This window comes from Equus quagga, chromosome 10 (assembly GCF_021613505.1).
Source record: "Equus quagga isolate Etosha38 chromosome 10, UCLA_HA_Equagga_1.0, whole genome shotgun sequence".
NCBI classification, from domain to species: domain Eukaryota; kingdom Metazoa; phylum Chordata; class Mammalia; order Perissodactyla; family Equidae; genus Equus; species Equus quagga.
This window is the reverse complement of record NC_060276.1, coordinates 111,388,965-111,407,980: the sequence shown is the minus strand read 5'-3', so window position 1 is coordinate 111,407,980 and position 19,016 is coordinate 111,388,965. Positions and strand designations below refer to the sequence as shown.

Below are 19,016 nucleotides of genomic sequence, written 5' to 3'. Positions count from 1 at the left end.
TTGTGATTAGGTGGCAGAGCCTGTCCTTAAATTCAGGTTTTTTCTGCTTGTCAGAGATTCAGCCTCTCTTTTTACCAAAGATGAGCAAAGTAACTCCTTTAACTGTGCAGTGTCCCTTGGGCTGTCTGCTGCCCCAGCTCTCAAAGGAACTTAACCAAATACTATGGAGGAGGAGAGAATGGTAGAAACTGAATGAAGGGACAAAGCAAGGAGTTGAATGCTAATACATTATGTGTGAGCCCTTTAGAAGGCTAAGAATCAAATAGTAAAACTAGAAGGAAGAAGGCTCATTGGCATCAAGGTCATAAAGTGAGGGCGAGAGGAAGAGTGACAAGAGAGGAGTGACTGGGCCAATGCCAGTAAATGACAAGGCAATGATAATGGCAGCACAGTGGGGACCGATTGCAAGCCAGGTCAAGATCAGCCCTGTCCCCAGGGCAGGGACTGAGAGCTAAAGCCAGGAAAGGAGCAGAGGGCCTGGAGCCACAGGTCACAGAGAATTTCAGAGAACGAGGAGAAAATTCAGAGAATTTTCAGAGAGGAGAAAATTTCAGAGAACGAGGAGGAAGGGCAGGGATTTGGGCCAGGATCCAAAAATTCTAACATGCGACATCACGAGAAACAAAACTATTTTTGCTATATTTATTTGTCAATATCTTTCTCTTTGTTATTGTACGGCTCCACATGGTTTGGCCTGAGAAACTTGGGTTACACATATTTGATCAGGATGCAGTCTCCAATCATAAGGGAGGTCGCAGTGTGCTGGGGAGATAAACATGAATGCAACTATTTATAAAAGTGTGTGATAAATGCTGTAATAGACAATGTCTGTCTATCTATCTATCTATGCAAGATGCTGGGGATGGCATCAAATTTTTAGTTATTTGCTAAATAACTTAAATCCCCTAATGCTGCTAAATTCCCCCTGTTATACCAAACTTTCAGTAAAGTCTATGCCATCAAGAAATTATTTGTGGGAGTATTTTGGGGGAAAAGCAAGGGAGAAAGGCCTGTGCTCTCTTCCTGGGTAGCTGTGAAACAGAGAAGAATCATGTGGCCATGAGAATTGAGATGTGAATAAGGCTAACAGCTGAGCTAGTGCAGAAACTTGGAGCTGGAGGTGGCCTGAAGAAACACAAGCCGTCGAAGATGTCAGGGGCATCAGTGGGCTCTCCTCCATCATGGGATGGGGGTCAAGTCAAGTTAATAATTGAATCTCAAAGGAAACACTGATTTCCAGCTGATTCTTGCGTCACATTTGCTTCACCTCCTTTAGAATCTTAAACTTTCTGAGAGCCACTCCCTCAGTTTCCCAAAACTGACATCAAGTTTTGTTGTGCCCTTTCTGGGTAGCTGTGGAACCGAGAGAAGAATCATATGGCCATGATAATTGAGATGCGAATAAGACTAACAGCTGAGCTAGCATGTGGTCTCTCCCCACACCTCCCACTTCTAAATTCCTTTCTCTCTTTAAAACATTTTTTTCTTTGGCATAAAACTTAGAGTGGTAGCATATTAAACAACACACAATATTCTATGGCTTGAATAATGGTGTTTATTTTCTTTAAATACGCTTAAATATGAAACAACAGACAGTAGTTCTGTAAACTCAAAACTAAAAGCTGGACAGTAATCAGAAAATCAGTGCTGATCATACAAATCAAAATCTGCATAAGAGAATCAGAATAATTCACAAGACAGTTGCAATTAGCAAAGGACTCGGAGACTATGCGAATTGCCTCGTCTGCTCTGAGTAATCAGTCACAGGGCACCTGTCATTCCATGATGATCAAACCTTTTTCCTTCACCAAAAAAAAAAAGGGTTATAGAGGTTTCCTCCTCTCCATTCTTTGTTGTGCGGAGGCATCTTCAGTTAGAAGACATCTGTCAGTGAACCAGGGAATCCTCAGCTAGTGTTTAATGGAAGGTTGGTCTGGATTCACCATGGTACTATGTAAAACAGATTTTTTTCTAACATCTGGAAAAAAACAGTGACAGCAACTTGGCAAAGCAGAATGCTGTTTAAAATGACAAGATGGGGAACTCGAGAACAAAGTTGAATCAAGGATTTTCTCGACCCTGGAGCCCATGGGCAGCCCTTTTCTCCTTTGGAAAGCGGCAATGCTTTGCACATGCTGGTTTTCCATTTGCACATGTTCTGCTGTGAAAGGGGCATCTATCCTCACAGCTGTTGCAAAAGAAAATAAACATGAAAATTCAGGATCAAGGACTAAATTCAAAGGAATAACTCTGTTCTGATTTAAGTTTTCAAAGTAAAATTTCCAGATACATATTTAAAATGTCATTATCAAATCCTGAATGGTTATCCCATGTGGATTCAAAATCTATGAAAGCCCAATCGGTAACCTGTAAGTGTTCTATTCATCAAGACATTTCCTGCTTTGTAAATCCAGTGACAACCCCTTCCTCAAAGAAAAAACAAACAAACATATATGGACATATATTGAGAGAGAGATTGAACCAAAGAGTCTGCTGATCTGAAACTCTCCCAAAATAATCTTTTAAATCTCATCAATTTAGTTTTTGCTTAAGATCCATAAGCCAACAACAGCAGACAGGACTTTCTTGATTCCACAATTAATCATCACTCTATATACTCTCACTTATTCATTAGTTGCCAAACCTCTGTTTTACTATTAAAAAGGGGCTCAAGCACTGAAAAAAAAATTAGCTTAATAAAGAATCTCACTAAATCAAAACTGTATTTACATTAAATGTCAATGAGTCAGGTTAAGGCAAGAATGAAAAAGCCATTCACCTGCAGGTGTCTGGGTGAAATATCTTGTGCTTCTGGCAGCAGCTCTCCAGACTCTCTCTGCATTCAATGCAACTGCAGTTTTCTGGGTGCTGGATGAGATCTCTGGGACAGGGAGTTTTACAGACACATTCGCAACGATCTTCATCAAACATCATATGTGGCCCACAGAGAGCCAGTTCCTGGAGATGAGAATGGTCTAAAGAGAAACAGAAGAGTGTTGGTTGAATAGCTGTAGCACAGATAACATGATCACCAAAGCTGGTTGAATACTTTACATTATTCTAAAATAACTTAGAGTCACCTAATCTCCTTTCCTGTAGATTTTTGTCCCTAAACTTTTCACAAGGTGAAGGCGATTCACCTCTGATTTCACGATACAAATACAGAATTCATGTGTTCTCCTAAGTTTGTGATAAAAATGTTATGAGCTAAATATTTTTTATTATTTATTTATTTATTTATTTTGAGGAAGATTAGTCCTGAGCTAACATCTGCTGCCAATCCTCCTCTTTTTGCTGAGGAAGACTGGCCCCAAGCTAACATCCGTGCCCATCTTCCTCTATTTTATTTGTGGGACTCCTGCCACAGCATGGCTTGACAAGAGGTGTGTGGGTCCATACCCAGTATCCAAACCGGCGAACACCAGGCCACTGAAACAGAATGTGCGAACTTAATCACTCCACCACTGGGCCAGCCCCAAAATGTTATGAGCTGAATATTTTTGATAAGATTTTTAAAGAAATTTTTAGCTTGGTGACTTGTTAAAAATGCAGACTTTCACAACCAAATATCAGTAATAAAATCTAAGATGTCTAAGGATTATGAATCTAGTCCTTCCCAGTTTTTTAGGTGAAGATTAAAAAGAAAGAGGAACAGAAGTATTGGCACAGAAATACATCTCAGATCTTCCAGATTCTGGGTAGAAACAGTGATGTATTTCCTCCACTTGCAGATCACAACATTGATATAAAAGATATAACAGTCATAATGAACTTAGATTCCACAGATATCTGTTGGAACATATGTTCAGCTGAGAAAGGAGAGTCTGAGAAGTTTTGACACACTTGGCCAACAGATACTTCTTCTAGAAAGTGTACAAAACAATTGGATAACTACTACTACAAGTCCAATTCTGATCATCAAGTCGAAATTCATTGCAAAAAAATGGAACAGATAGAAACTTTAGAAGAACTTGACTATGTCACTTAGCATTCCTGAAGGTTTTGGAGGAAAGTACATGTTTAGTTTCTTCCCCAAACTTGCTTCTCTCCCAGTTTGCCTCATTTAGGGAATGGTGCCATCACTCTTGACTTCCTGCCATATTGAATCTAATCACCATGTCCACCCAGTTCTGCCTCCCTGAATTTGTTATTTTTCATCCTCACTGCCACCGTCTCAATTCAGTCAGTACCTTGTATTTTTTGTATAGATAGCTATCACTCATCTTGCCACTACAGTTTTACTCCTTCAATCATTCTCCACAATATTATCAAATGGAAATCTAATCACATCACTCTACTGCTTTAAGTACTTTAAAAGATCCCCCTCTCTTTCACAATAAAGGCCAATTTTCCCACCAGGACGTTTGAGACACTCTATGAATTGGACCCCACTCACCTCCCAGACTCATCTTCTGTCTGTCTCTCTCTCATATATCCTATCTTCTTTCCATACCAAATTAGAGTACTTTTTGTTCCCCTGATGTTCCAGAATCTTTCAGCCCCATGCCTTTGGCCTTGTACTTCTCTCTGCTAGTTATCCTTCCCCCTGATATCTTTCCCAACTTCTGCAAGTTTAGCCAAGTACGCTTGCCCTGTGCATATTTCCATACTGTCCTTTCTTGCACTGCTTACATTTGTCTGTTTATGTCTATATTTCCTCCATTAATTAAAAAGTCCTGAAGGTTATAGGGATCATGTCTCATTGTTCTGGCATAAACTAAGCACTTGGTAAATGTTTGTTGAGTTTATTTGGCATAATAAAAGGGTCTTGAAGCAGGCCAATGTATGGAGACTCTGAAGAATCCCATCCAGCATTCCAAGGCATTGGATTAGACCATATGTTCTTGCCAGTATCTGACCATTAATAATGTGTCAAAATGGTAATCTCACCTCGTCCAATCTCATAGTTTTAACAGCTCTGTGGTTAATGATCTTTGAGGGATCATGTGGAATGAGTCTTAGAAGGCTAGATCTGGAGAGACTCCATTCTAGACTGTGTGAAGAGGAAAAAAGTGAGCCCTGTAATCCATATGCCAGCGAGGCAGATGTCACTTTGGGGGAAGATGAGAATGGATTGTTAAAGGATAGTTAAGAAGCTCTTAGAAGATTTGCATAAATCACTAGGTGGCAGTAGAGATTCATTCAGAACATCAAGTAGGACCAACTCCATTCTTGGACCGGTGGTTTAGGGAAACAGGCAACTGGGTGTTTGCTGAACGTCAGCAAGGTAGCTGGCAGAGGTTGGCCTCAATCCTTATAGGCAAGTTAGTAGTGACAGAGTCTGGATGTAGGAGAACTGAGTGGAGCAGCAACTAGCTAAGGGTGGTACCCTGGAGTATTATATATTGATTTCAATACTATGGAGATTGATGATGGGATACCAATGTGTTCTGTTCTGAGCCTTGTTCCATTTATCATTTTTATCAATAAACTGATGGAATTCTTCCAAGTAAATTCTTGAAGTTGTGGGTATCTTGAAGAATTTAAAAGATAGAATCATGACTCACTAATTTTTTTTGGTATTGTGGTTTTCTTTTTAACAGTTTAGAGCAATGCCCTGAATCTAACAAGATAAAATTAAATTTGACTTGGATTCATTAACCCAAATGTGCTCATTCAGGGAAGAGAAGCTATTGTAGAAAGGCAGTTGGCTTAACAGCCACATGTGTGAAAAAGGTGCTTAGTGAACAGTAACCTCAGTATATGTCATCAGTTTGTTGGAGCCACTAGAGAAGTGACTGTGAATTTGGCCCACATCAGTTGAATTATGGGAGATGAAAATTGGAAGTGATTTTGATCCAGGCTACCCTGTGCCTCTCACTTTCATGATTGCTACAACTTCCCAAAAGGTCCTCTGCCTTCTTTCCTGCCCGAGGCCAACCCATCCTCTTCTACACTGTCACCAGGTAGATTTTGTTAAAATTCTAATTGGTGCTATCACTGCTTGAACCATCTGAGTGGTTTCCTTTTGCCCTTAGCATCACATCCAAGCTCTGGGACAAGGCTCACAAGGTCCTTCCACGTAGCCCCTGTGAACCTCTCCAGCTTCCTCTCTCACATCTACCCAGCCCCCTCCCATTATGTTCCCACCTGGCAGAACTTCTTCCAGCACCCTGGATGTACTATGTTCTCTCTCTAACCCTGAGCACTCATTTTTCCCCTGCTCAGAGCACCTCTCTCCTTCCTGACTACTCTTCCTACCCTCAACACATGTGTGCACAGGCTAAGTCCTTCTCCAGGAATTACCTTCAGCAGAAAGAAGCTGCCTCACGCAAGGTTATGTCCCTCCACGAGACAGCCCGTATCCAACAACCAGTCCCTAGGACCCAACTCCTTTGCCTTGATTTGTGACATCCTCCCCAAGGGCTGTCCTAGCTTCAGTTCCCCATGGGATTGGTTGACACCTCTTAGCAACTGCAACACAGTTCAACTTTCCTCTCTGTGCAGTCCTGCCTCTCTCTCACCTTTTAATGCCTTGTACCTGCACGCAAACTCCTGAATATAAATCTCTCTCTTAGAAGCTGTGTACCAGGGAAACCCCAACTAGAACAGCCTTTAAGCCCTATGTATATTGCTTCCCACAGTAACTTTCTAACACTATTAAAAATGAGTCATATGGAGAAAGAATTAGATTGGTTTTATAGGGTTCTATGGGGTAAAACCTAAACTGAGTTGACGCTCTAGAGCTGGCCTGTCCCACATGGTAGGTATGGGCCCCATAGAGCATGAACTGGCAAGTCCAAATTGAGCTGTGCTCTACGTATAAAATACACACTGGATATCAAAGACTTAGCACAAAAAAGAAAGATATGTCATCAAAGATTTTATATTGATTGTATACTAAAATGATACTATTTTTGATATATGGGATTAAATAAAATATATTAAAATTAATTTCACCTGTTTCACTTCACCTTTTTAACAATGTAAGTACTATAAAATGTAGGTTACATATGTGACTCTCATTGTAATTCTATCAGACAGTACTGTTTGAGAGAGAGATTCGGGTTCAGTGTAGTTTACTAGAAACAAGAGTGTGTCCAGAGCAACTGAGCTGCCTCAGTGGGTGGCGAGTTTCCCTGTGACTGATATTTATTCTAGCAGAGGACGGCTGAAGACTTGGTGGGAAGGGAGTAGGTGACACTCAAGATCTGCATGGGCATAGAAACTGTATGAACTTTAAGTTTCCCTCAAACCCTGGGTTGAGCTTTCATGAAAACATTTAGAAGGAAGCTGAGAAACAAGTATAGGAAGTAGGATATTATTTCTGGTTTCTAGGACAGATTCCTTAGAGTTTTCCTTACGAGTCTTGCTTTTAGATCATAGTTTACAACGAGCAAGGTTCATATTGCACCATTCCTTGTGATTTTTTCAGTGGAATCATGTCAATTTCTCTGGGAAATAAATAAAAAATGCATTCTTTTTCAGCCAAATGTTCATCACCAAAACTCATGGCACTATGAGTTATGAGCAGTGATGATAGCCTGTCTCATTTGGTTCCCAACTCTCATTAGTCCAATAGCTATGTCTGCTTTTACTTTGCCCAGTTTCAGGAAAAGTTTTCTCTTATTCCACATTTTTTTCAAATTATTGGCATGTTTTCATATGACACAGTTGAAAGAAACCAAGTCCAAAATTACTTTATGTTCCTGTGAGACTTTTATAGAAATAAATTAGTAAAATATGGTTGGCTAAGTGTTTAGTTCTGAAGTGGCCTTCATTAAAGGTTACCATCCCCTTTCAAATTCAATGTTTTAGGATGCTCTAATCACTTTGGGTTTTTCTTTAAGATTAAAAAGCAGAGTGATACATTGGTGGGCTTACTATATAATTATAGCACAGAGGGCTCTGGAATCTGACTCCTTCTATCATCCTTAGCGTGTGACCTGGAGAAAATTACTAGACATCTTGGTGTGTCCATTTTGTAATTGTAAAAAAGGGGGATAATAACAGTACATTATAGGATTATTATGAGGATTAAATGAGTTAATATATATAAAAGGCTTACACTATTGCCTGGTCAATAAACATTAGTTGCTATTGTTGCCATTTTTATTATTACTATTATTATTTCATTACTGCCATGATTACCTTCCATCCCAGGGAGTGGATTCTCCTCCCGTAAGACACATTTACACTTGTTGCTATCCCACAGCATGTCAATAGGACAGAGTTTCTTGGAATGGGAACAACTAGGAAAAGAACACAATAAAGCACATTTAAAAGCTTTCAAGGGCAATCATACCTTTGGAACACATTTTTTAAATGTTGAATAAATTTCTGAGTGGAGAATAGTTAAGATTTTTAAGGAGCTTAATTCATATTTATGAACTGCATGTTATTAGACAGTAATTCTGTAATTACAAATATTCTATTTGGAAACCTTTGGAAGCTAAACTGTAATCTTGGAAAGTTATAATCTTTTTAAGAAGATTGGTGTTAAAACTATGCAAATTAGCTGTCTACAGAGCTTATTTACCAAAAGTAAATATTGTTCTAACATAGCTCGTAAGCATGATCTTCTTTGAGATGGAGATAAGAACATTGGCAGGACAGCAGGGACATCTTGAGGATAAATGGTTCTTCTATGTGAGCTTTCTTTTCTGCTTGAGGGGGCTCGAGGTATCTTCTTGGCTCAGTGTTAACTGACATATAACCACCAGCTCACTCCTTCACATGCCGCTCACGCAATGTGTTTACTGCTTTACTTCTGTGAGATCTAAGTATCCAACTTAGTTACTCTATGTTTCCATTCAGTATTTGTAATTTGTCCTTTATTTGTTTCTCTATATTAAATTCTTTTTTCCCCAAATCAATGATTCTTACCTTTGATTTCATAACAATGCAGGAGTTCATAATTTGTCTCATAAAGAATCACAAAATGCTCTCAAAAATTTCAAAGTCAAATTAATTTGAAGTCATCTTAATTTAAAACAAGAATTTTCCATGTGTTAATCTTAAGAGGAAGGGTTAGAAAATCTCCAAACTCAGATGCAGACAGTTTTGCCACTCCACTGATGCCAGGAGGTTTTTTCCCCCCTAATTTTGGGACTTAAATGTGTAAACAGCCTGAAATGAGTTTTATTTAATGCTTGTTCTGGAATGAGAGAACATCTGCCAAATTTGAGGCTGGAGTAGAGATTTATAATTGCATTAGCCTATGCATATTAAGAACAAAGGTGTCAGGGCCGGCTCCGTGACCAAGTGGTTAAGTTCGCGCGCTCCGCTGCGGTGGCCCAGGGTTCGGATCCTGGGCGCGGACATGGCACTGCTCGTCAGGCCACGTTGAGGCAGCGTCCCACATCCCACAACTAGAAGGACCTGCAACTAAGATATACAGCTGTGTATGGGGGGGGGGGGCGGTTTGGGGAGATAAAGCAGAAAAGAAAAAAGAACAAAGGTGTCTACAAATGGACATGCTGAGTTCATAACCACTGAGATTTTGGTCCTACGGCAATATACATCTAACACCTAATAAAAAAATATATTTGCCAAACAGTTATTACTAGTAGATCTGGATTAGAAACTAAAAGATGAAGAACTTGAAGAGAAAGTGATGACTCTATAATTAATGAAGTATTCTCCACACATAACTTTAGCAAAGGCAAAAACAAGTATAATCAAGAAGAAATGCTTACTGATCTTCTTCTGGGATCTGGATGGATCTTCTGATAATGGAGTATGGATGGCGGGGAGCCGTTGGCAAGCACTTGCAACCTGTATGGTTGGCAACTTTAACAGGCACTAATTCAGGTACTGATGTCAAAGGCACTGATATCTCAAAGAGCTAGAGTAGAGAAAGATAACCATAATACATATATTTTTAAAAATAAGAATAATTTCTACAGTCTACATTTTTACCATTGTCCTTTATGGTAGTGACTTTGGCAAAGTTGTCCATTAAGTATAGAACTAATAAGGCTAAGAGTGGCATGATGGAAAGAATGCTGGACTGGGAGTCAGGAGATCAGGGCCTTATCCAACTTTACTAAGTATTTACGTTTGGTCAAAGCTCTTAACTTTTCAGTGTCACTGGTACCTTTATAAAAGGCACTGTTGTCCTTGCTCCTGCTTTAAATGTGAGTGTAAATTGTAAGGATTAAATGAAATGATAGCTATGAAGTTTCTTTGAGACAATGGTGAATAGATTATTCTTCAAAACTCTTTACTTATCCTTTCCCATACCGTCTCCATTGAAGGAATATAATTTCCTGTTCCTTGACTTTGGACTTGGCCATGTGACTTGCTTTGGCCAACAGCATGTTAGCAGACTTGACACAAGTACAAACGTGAACTGTGTGTGCTTTGTAGGGCTTGTTTTCTCATGCATATGCTGCAGCCGTGAGAAGAGCATGATCTGGCAGGCTTGCTGGTCCAAGGGATGAGAGACACAGGGAACAGACCTGGACTCGGTTTGCAGCTTGGAGTCAAACCCAGCTGAGCCCACTCTAAACTAACTGCATCTCAGATACACGAGTGAGAATAATTCATTGTTGTTTGAAGCCACTGAGTTTTGGGGTGTTTATTATGCAGCATTACATGGCAATAACTGACTGACACAAGATCGTTATGCCCAAGCAAGTAATTATAGGTAACACAAATATCATTCTTTCTGTTTCTATATGCCAGGCCCTATTGGAAGCACTTTTATATTAATTCATTTACCCCTTATAACAACATTATGGGGTGGGGTTTTTTTAATTACTCCCCACGCTACAGGTGAAGAAACAGATGTACAGAGAGGTTATATAACTTGCCTAAGGCCACATAACTATTGATTGAATGAGTGGGGATTTGAACCCAGGGAGTCTATTCTAGAGCCAGAGGTACTCTTAAGATACTCTTAAGAATATACTTGATTATTTTTTGGAATGAAATTGCTGTGACTAGAAGAAGTAAGGTAGGATCTTAGCAAGTAGAATTTAGAGAAATGTCAATTACTTTGCATCTAGAGTGGTTCTATGATGTATGGATGAATTTGAACTTGATTTTAATGCGCTGTCCATTTAATCACCATTCCATGTAGACCTTCCTACACAGAGTATTCATTTATTCACTTTGTTTCTAAGAGGTATTTCAAATAGTCCATAACTTTGGGATGAGAAGTAGTTTTTTCAAAAGCACTATTAAAATGTTCAAATATGCATATTTAGAAAGAAAAACTGCTGTACACTTACACTTAAGTACATTCTTTAAAACTAATCATTTGTTGAGTGCAGCAGTCAAAATAAAGTACTCAACTATCTATTAAGTGGAAACAATCCATTAAAGTTGTGTTTATTCTGACCTTTTGATATGTAATGGAACTTCCATGAGTCTGACTAAGAGAGTTTTTAGAGTGTTTACTTTGCATAAACTTCATCTTCTTGCGAAATTTTTCAACTATGCTCTAGGGAATACTATGGTCACATTATGCAAGCTTTGTTTCTACTAACAGTTGATGCTTAGCCATACTTATATCATTTTTTTTTACTGATTGTCAAATAGTAGAGGTCAGAATTTTCACAAGTTCCAAGACTCTCTAAAAGGATTTAGGAACAGAAACTCTCCAGTTTAAGGGGTATTTTAGGGGGTCGGGGAAACAAAATTAATAAGTTAACCTATTATCAAACAAGTCAGTATTCCATTCTTTCCATCTAATTAAGATAATTACCTAACATGGATCTACTAGGTACCTATGTGTTTTATTGTACTACCTCTTTTCACAATCGTGAGGAGAATAGATTGTATAGGCAAATGTGACAATTAAATGAATATATCAACACGCATGAGGAAATTTGCAACATAGAACCAAAAGGAATGTAGTTTGACTTACAGCTTTTTCTTTTTAATATATTTTCCTAGGTTTGTTATTATTGCTCTCCTATGCAACGTTTATTACATTTTACAACAATATGGTAGCAATAGAAAGAAAGACATCTACTGAGCAAAAGGGGTTTTATAAGATGGAGAAGAAAGAATGATTTCTTTCACGGAGATTGTAGAATTATTTTCAAAGATCATTTATACTGAATGTTTGCCATTTGCCCCTCTAGAGAGAGACACCATTTTCTCTCCTTCTTTCCCCACTGGGCTCTGTGTCCCAGGATGCTGACCTCCATGGACCGCATCTATAGGTCCTCTTGCCTCCCCCCCCAACCCCCATTCCTTGCAGGCTAAGGGTTGGCAGTAGCTGCCACTTCCACTTAGCTAGCCAGTCCAGCAGCTCTCTTCTCCACTTTCTCTCTGGGTTCCCATAACTCCTCCCTCCCCTTGCCTCTTTAGTCTAAGGGTGGGAACAGCTCCCTCTTTGTGCCAGCCCTGAGTGCTTCCCAAGCCCTTCTGCCTTCCCCTAATCCTGCCCACACCCTTCATTAAACTCTTCTCAATCACTCCATTTGAACAACATGGAACCTAGCGAATACACAAGACACTGCAACTGTCTTCATTCCTTTTAATGTCTGTCCTAGTAACTTCCAGAAGATTTCCTGCTTCTTGACATTATAGCATCAGAGAGACAGTAACTGATAAGAGTTCAGGCTCTGGAGTCCCATAGATCTGGATTTGAATCTCAGCTCTGCCATAAGTTACCTCTCCGAGCCTGTTTCCCCACCTATAAAGGAAGATAATAAGATACCCTTGTAGCTTGTTTCAGGGATTAAAGGAGATAAGGCACATAAAGGATTTAGCCCAGTGCTTGGCAATAAGCTTAGTTGTAGCTATCCATACTATCACCATCAGGGCTTTGGAGAAGGCACACTTGCTGACGTCCTCATACCTGTTTGGAAATGTACGAGGTGCTCGTGTTCATACAGATGAGGCTCTCTTCATTGCAGCAGCCGCCACACCGGAACACGTTCACACAGGGAGGCTTGAAGAACGTGTTGGTGCTCCTCCCCAGCTCGCTGGCAACCTCCACGCACGTCTCTCTAGGGCTGCACTGGGTTCTTTGCCATTCTTCATCTATGACTGCAGAGAGGGCGCTCATTGGGGCCAGCAGAAGAAATGGCCCTGACACGCGCTGGCATGTGTGCCAGGGTTCTGCTGAACAGTCATTGTCACATTTGTAGTGCTTGTTTATTTTACTAGATGATGTTTTTTGTCAGTCTTTTAGCCAAAGATTGTTTTCAGAAAAATTAAAACCCAAATCTATGCTCCTTCCCATTTATACAATACCTTCGTAGAATATTCTTTTATTTTCCTTTGGTGCAGAACATCATGTCTTATATATAACTACACTGGGTACATCTGGAGAAGCTGGCTAATAAGGAAGTAAATGGAAGCATGTAAAGAAATAACATGTAAGTGTTATTTATTAAGTAATTTACAGGACACAGCTGGATAGCATTTCTTCTACTCCAAGCCAGGTGTGGGTAGGTTTTAGCACCATCAAGAAATACATTTCTGTTGGTTGCTTAAGTAACTATAGTAGGATTCAAACCTGGCAAACACATGAATGGGCATTTAAGTGGAACTAACCTTTCCTAAAGTCAGAGTTTTCTCATTTGCAAGTGCCCAATACTGATGATTATATAAAATGATGAAATAAGCCTGTTCATTTTGATGGAAGGAGCAATATTCTGGCCATTCTAGCTAATTTGAGGGAAACAAGAAAAAGAGACAACTTTCTGGGAATGAAAAGGTGACATACATTCTTGTAAAACAGTACTTGCTTTTGTTTAAATTAGATTTTGACACTTTGATACTTAATGTTGTATAGCCTTTCTACGGATGTTTTTAGGAAATGATTCAATTTATGATAGACAACATTTAAAGATTTTCTTTTTGCTTGCCATGGAACTATAGAATTTATTATATACGTTGGGGATGGTGGTGAAAACCTCTTGTGGTAAGGCAGCTTCTAAACTGACCCTCAGTGATGCCCACCTCCTGGTGTTCACACTCTTGTGTAAGCCCCTCCTCTGTGTGTGAGCTAGACCTAGTGACTCACTTCTTATGAGGAGAATACAGCAAAAGTGATGAGATTTCACTTCCACGATTAGGTTAAAAAAGACTGACTTCTGTTTTCTTAGCAGCCTCTATCTCTTGCTGGCACTCTTTCTCTCGCCTTCTTGGCTTGCAGGCTTTGATGAAGCAAATTGCCATGTTGGAAAGGTCCACATGGCAGGGGACTGAGGGTGGCCTCTGGCCAACAGCCAATGACGAACTGGGACCCTCAGTCCAATAGCCTGTGAGGAACTGAGTCCTGCCAACAACCACTGAGTGAACTTGGAAGCACTTCCTGCCCCAACTGAACCTTGAGATGCTGCCCGTGGCCCAAGCTGACACCTTGACTGCAGCCCCTGGAGAGACCCTGAAGGAGAGACATCCATCTAGGTCATGTCTGCATTTCTGACCCACAGAAACGGTAAGACAAAAAAATGTTGTTTTAAGCAGCTAAGTTCTGGGGTAATGTGTAGCAATAGATAAACTGTTCTCCATATTCACCCCATCTTCAAAAATTTGTGTTGGTCTCTCTCCAGATTATTCTGAATTCCCATATATGTGAACATGTTTCCACTAGAAGGGACAGAGAGAACTTCTGCTTGAAGTATACAGATATATGACTGTTGGAGATCTGACCCTAGTTTCTAAATTATTCCTTTAAAACAGCTCTTCCATTCTCTGTATTTTAAGTCAGACAGAGAAAGATAAACACCTTATGATTTTACTCATATGTGGAAGATAAACAAACAAACACATAGATAAAAGGGGAACAGATTAGGGGTTACCAGAGGGGAAGGGGGTGTGGGGAGGGTAAAAGGGGTAAAGGGGCATATATGTATGGTGATGGATAAAAACCAGACTGTTGGTGGTGAACACGATGCAATCCATATAGAAACTGAAATATAGTGATGTACACCTGAAATTTACATAATGTTGTAAGCCAATAGGACCTCAATAAAATAATTTTTTGAAAAAGTAAGAAAGAAAAAAAGCATCTTTTCCATATTCTGTTTCCTTTTTTCCCCATTAATCTCAATTGTCGTCATATGTTCCTTCTTTAATCACTGAAAATGCAAAATACAAGGTGTTTGGCTGGCTGAGAAACATTGCATATACTACACAGTTTGCCTAAACTTTGTTTTTCATAACAAAATCTTCAATCCTAAGAAACTTTTTTAAATTTATGATTATGAATATTTATATAAAGAGCCTGAAGACTGTAAATATGAGAGATGAATTACCCAATTAGGTATTAATATGGGCATTATTTAATTCACTATTATTAATCATGAGTCCTGGAAAAACAAGTAATCAACTTATGAAAATATTCCTTGTTTAAAATTCTACTTAAATGTTGCTTTCCATTTGCTTTTTTAAAAAACTAAGTTTTGAAAGATGATGCAGTAAGATTTTCATCACAATTGCATGGAACTATGATCAACGCCACTGATCAAAGCTTCATAACTCGGCTGTTCTTTACTACTGCCCAGCAGGACTGCTCTGCCTCAGGGAATCACCCTGAAACCCATGAGGGAGAGTTGATAACAAAATATAACAGGCGTAACACACCGATTTTATTATTTACTGCTTCTAACTTAGTAAATAACTTTAGATGATCCTCCACGTACTAAGAGACATTTTAGAGTTGGCAAGTTCCATATTTTTATGTGTTGTTAAAATATATATTTTTGTTTGTGAGGAAGATTGGCCCTGAGCTAACATCTGTGCCAATCTTCCTCTATTTTGTGTGGGATGCTGCCACAGTGTGGCTCAAGGAGCAGTGCTAGGTCTGCACCTGGGATCCGAACCTGTGAACCCCACAGCCGCCGAAGCAGAGCACTGCAAACTTAACCACTATGCCACCAGGCTGGCCCCTAAAATATTTTTTAAATATATTTTTTATGGTTTCCTCCTTAGAAAATGTCAATGTCACTTTTTTTTTTTATCACCTAGTCTTGATTTTATCATAACGCTTGTCTACCTCCATCTTCACGGATGTCTCACCTCAGATCTTGAGACAGGTCATCTAAGTCAAGGCCTTGGATCTCCAGGTGAGGTCTGACCCCTTTGTTTTCATGAGGTCCATGCTAATTCACCAGATAGAAACAACAAGAGCTTCAAAATCTGTCTGAAGTGGGTTCTAGGCCATGGTTCCAACCACCTCAACTCATTTAGACACACAGCCATACACATGAGCACAAAGAATGCTCTCCACACTCATGCCGGCGGTGCTGCTGAGAGATTTATCCCTGCTCATGCACAGCCTTCTCCACAGCCAACAGTGGCTTGTGCAACATCATCTTTTTACAAATGGCAAAAAATAAAGATAACTCTAGAAAGAAAGAAAAGAATAATTTCGGCTTAGTGGTCAATTTGAATCATGTGATAGATATAATCTGTTACCAGGTAATCATATGTTGATCAAATCTAAAATACTAGATCAACAACGCCACAGCAGCTTCTTGTGTCATTTTGGCACGTCATCAAAAAAGTTAAATGCCTAATCGGAGACCACACTATTTGGCAAGCATTTCATTCATTATAGCATAGTACATACAGACAATGGTTTTCTTATAAAGAACCTCCATACCCTACTAGGGAACAGTCATTCCCTTTATTTCAAATTATGTTATTTTCTAATCTGGAGTTTGGATTCTTTTGTCTAGAGAATTTCCCCCTTTGTTATTCTCCTAGTAATTGTATTATTACAACTCAGCCTCTAACTTCTACTTTTCATTTTTACTAAAATACATCACAGAATTTTGAAGAAACAAAAAAGCTATACCTAATCTCTTGGGATTTATCCATGTATGTATGTTAGTAGAATGCTCCTTGCTGATGAACACCCAGGTTGTTTTATTTTTTAAGTAAACCCAGTGATTTTTTTTTCTATTAAGAACAGTCTTTCTGGGTTTGTTTTGCCCTCACATCTCTGAGTTAAATATATTTCTGTATTTTGAAGTGTTCTTTTGTGTTGGTTTTTCGGTTTTTATTTTTATTTTTTGGTGAGGAAGATTGGCCCTGAGCTAACATCTGTGCCGATCTTCCTCTATTTTATATGTGGGATGCCACCACAGTGTGGCTTGCTGAGCAGTATGTAGGTCTGCGCCTGGGATCTGAACCCGTGAATCACAGGCCACCAAAGCAGAGTACGAGAACTTAACCAGTACACCACCCAGCCAACCCCTTGTGTTGGTTTTTTATCTCAAAATCATATTGAATATATGTCTCTGCAGAGTAAACACAGGAAACCAGGATTCTCCACTAACATGAAAGCTATGAAATCAAAGACCCCTTTTTCTTCTCCCGACACGTGCCTGCCCTACTCAAGCTTTTGGAAGAAGTTGGTGCATTTGTCACTATCTGATAAAGAGCAAGAATCGGCCTCCATATGCACACACCTACCTTTCAGTGTTTCAATGTCATAGAAAGTTGCCGCAAACCTGGTGGACCGGTGGGATGCAGAGCGAGTGTCTGTGCTGGTAAAACTTTTGAGCTTCAGCCGGCATCTCCACAGCTTCCAGTCCTCAAAGTGCGTGATCCGCAGCAGTTCCTCCAAACCAGAAGCTGCCCTAATCTGTTGTTCAGACCGTTCTAACATTGACTGAGATGCCCGCTTAAAAAGAACCAAAAACACTGGCTTAAAAGCAAGTTACTAAAGTTTTAGTTTGTTTTGATAAGCTTCATTGCCAACACTTGAAAATGTAAATAGAGCTGAAAAGAAATTAGGGAGATTATTTAAATGTACACCGGTACCTAGGAAAAATGACATCTAGTATTTTTGATTCACATTCTACTCATTTATGATTGAATCAAAGGATTTACTTATTCCTTCTGGGTTCTCAGAACAATTAAAAACAATATGGTAGTGGGTTGAATGGTGGACTTCAAAATATGTCCACCTCCTAGCCCCCAGAACCTGTGAATGTGACTTCATGTGGGAAAAGGATCTTTGCAGATATAATGAAGTTAAGGATTTTGAGATGATCATCCTGGACTATCCAGGTGGACCCTAAATACAAAGACAATTGTCCTTAGAAGAGGAGAAGACACAGAGACAGAAGAAGATTTTGTGAAGACGGAGACAAAGATTCAAGTCATGCAGCCCCAAGCTAGGGATGGCCTGGAGCCACCAGAAGCTGGAGGAGGCAAGGAAGGATTCTTTCCAAGAGTCTTTGGAGGGAGCACAGCCCTGCCGACACCTTGATTTTGGCATTCTGGACTCCAGAACTGTGAGAGAATAAATTCCTGTTGTTTCAAGCCACCAACTTTGTGGTGATTTGGTACAGCAGCCACAGGAAACTAATGGAGATTTTAAAATCATACTATTTTGTGAGAGGAGCCAATGACAGTTGTTTTCATTTCTGTTATTTGTTTGAGAAACTGACCCACAAAATCCCGGGGACTTTGCCTACAGTCACATAAGAAAGATAGATTATAAGACCCTGATAACTTGAATTTTCTGACTTCTAACCCTCTGAGCCTTTTTTTTCTTTTTAAACCTGTTTACTATTCAAAGACATGATTTTTTTTCTGATAAAATGCATTTTAAGTTGCAAATTTGCTTTCCACACAGTTGCGTGAACTGTATTGGCTGATACAGTGCATGGATTTGTGAGGAAAAAAAAGGCTCAGCCAATAAAAGATTTTCAGTATGTAGCCTAATTGTTCAAAATTAGGGACTTGGTTATATAAATAATGATACATGCATTGGTTTTGATGATCACATCAAAATCAATGATGTAGATGTATATTGGGCGGAATGAATTGAGCTCCTCCCTGGAATGTGCTGGAGAAACCATAGGTGGTCTGTCTATGGTTAGGGATCCGGATTTTCTCCTGCTAGGCCTGTGGTTACTGGGTTACTTGGTGGTTTGGATATGGGGGCTGAGGGGATTTTCAGAACTGGGGTGAGGGAAAAGATGGAGGACCCGTGTAGCTGCAGGATGGTGCTGAGACAGGAAAGTGGAGGGAGAGGTGAATATCAGCTGCCTGCTACAGGTGGAGAAACAGAGGGGAAAGAGAGATGAGCAAATGGAACTTTTAGGAAGCTTTACATTGGGTGGTGTGATGTACGCCCTCCTCCACTG

General features: G+C 39.6%; 1 protein-coding gene across 2 annotated transcripts in view; it reads right to left on the bottom strand.

Moving 5' to 3' along the window:
- Positions 1-1,541: 1,541 nt before the first annotated feature.
- VEGFD (vascular endothelial growth factor D) overlaps positions 1,542-19,016 on the bottom strand; it is a 33,985-nt gene continuing 16,510 nt past the window's right edge. For both annotated transcript variants that reach the window (XM_046672508.1, XM_046672509.1), the window contains exons 2-7: positions 17,332-17,542; positions 12,758-12,948; positions 9,639-9,787; positions 8,092-8,192; positions 2,780-2,975; positions 1,542-2,188 (exon numbers count right to left, since the gene is read on the bottom strand). In XM_046672508.1, the coding sequence (XP_046528464.1) occupies positions 2,062-2,188; positions 2,780-2,975; positions 8,092-8,192; positions 9,639-9,787; positions 12,758-12,948; positions 17,332-17,542 (975 nt within the window). In that variant the 3' untranslated portion in view covers positions 1,542-2,061. The remainder of the gene's footprint in view (positions 2,189-2,779; positions 2,976-8,091; positions 8,193-9,638; positions 9,788-12,757; positions 12,949-17,331; positions 17,543-19,016) is intronic.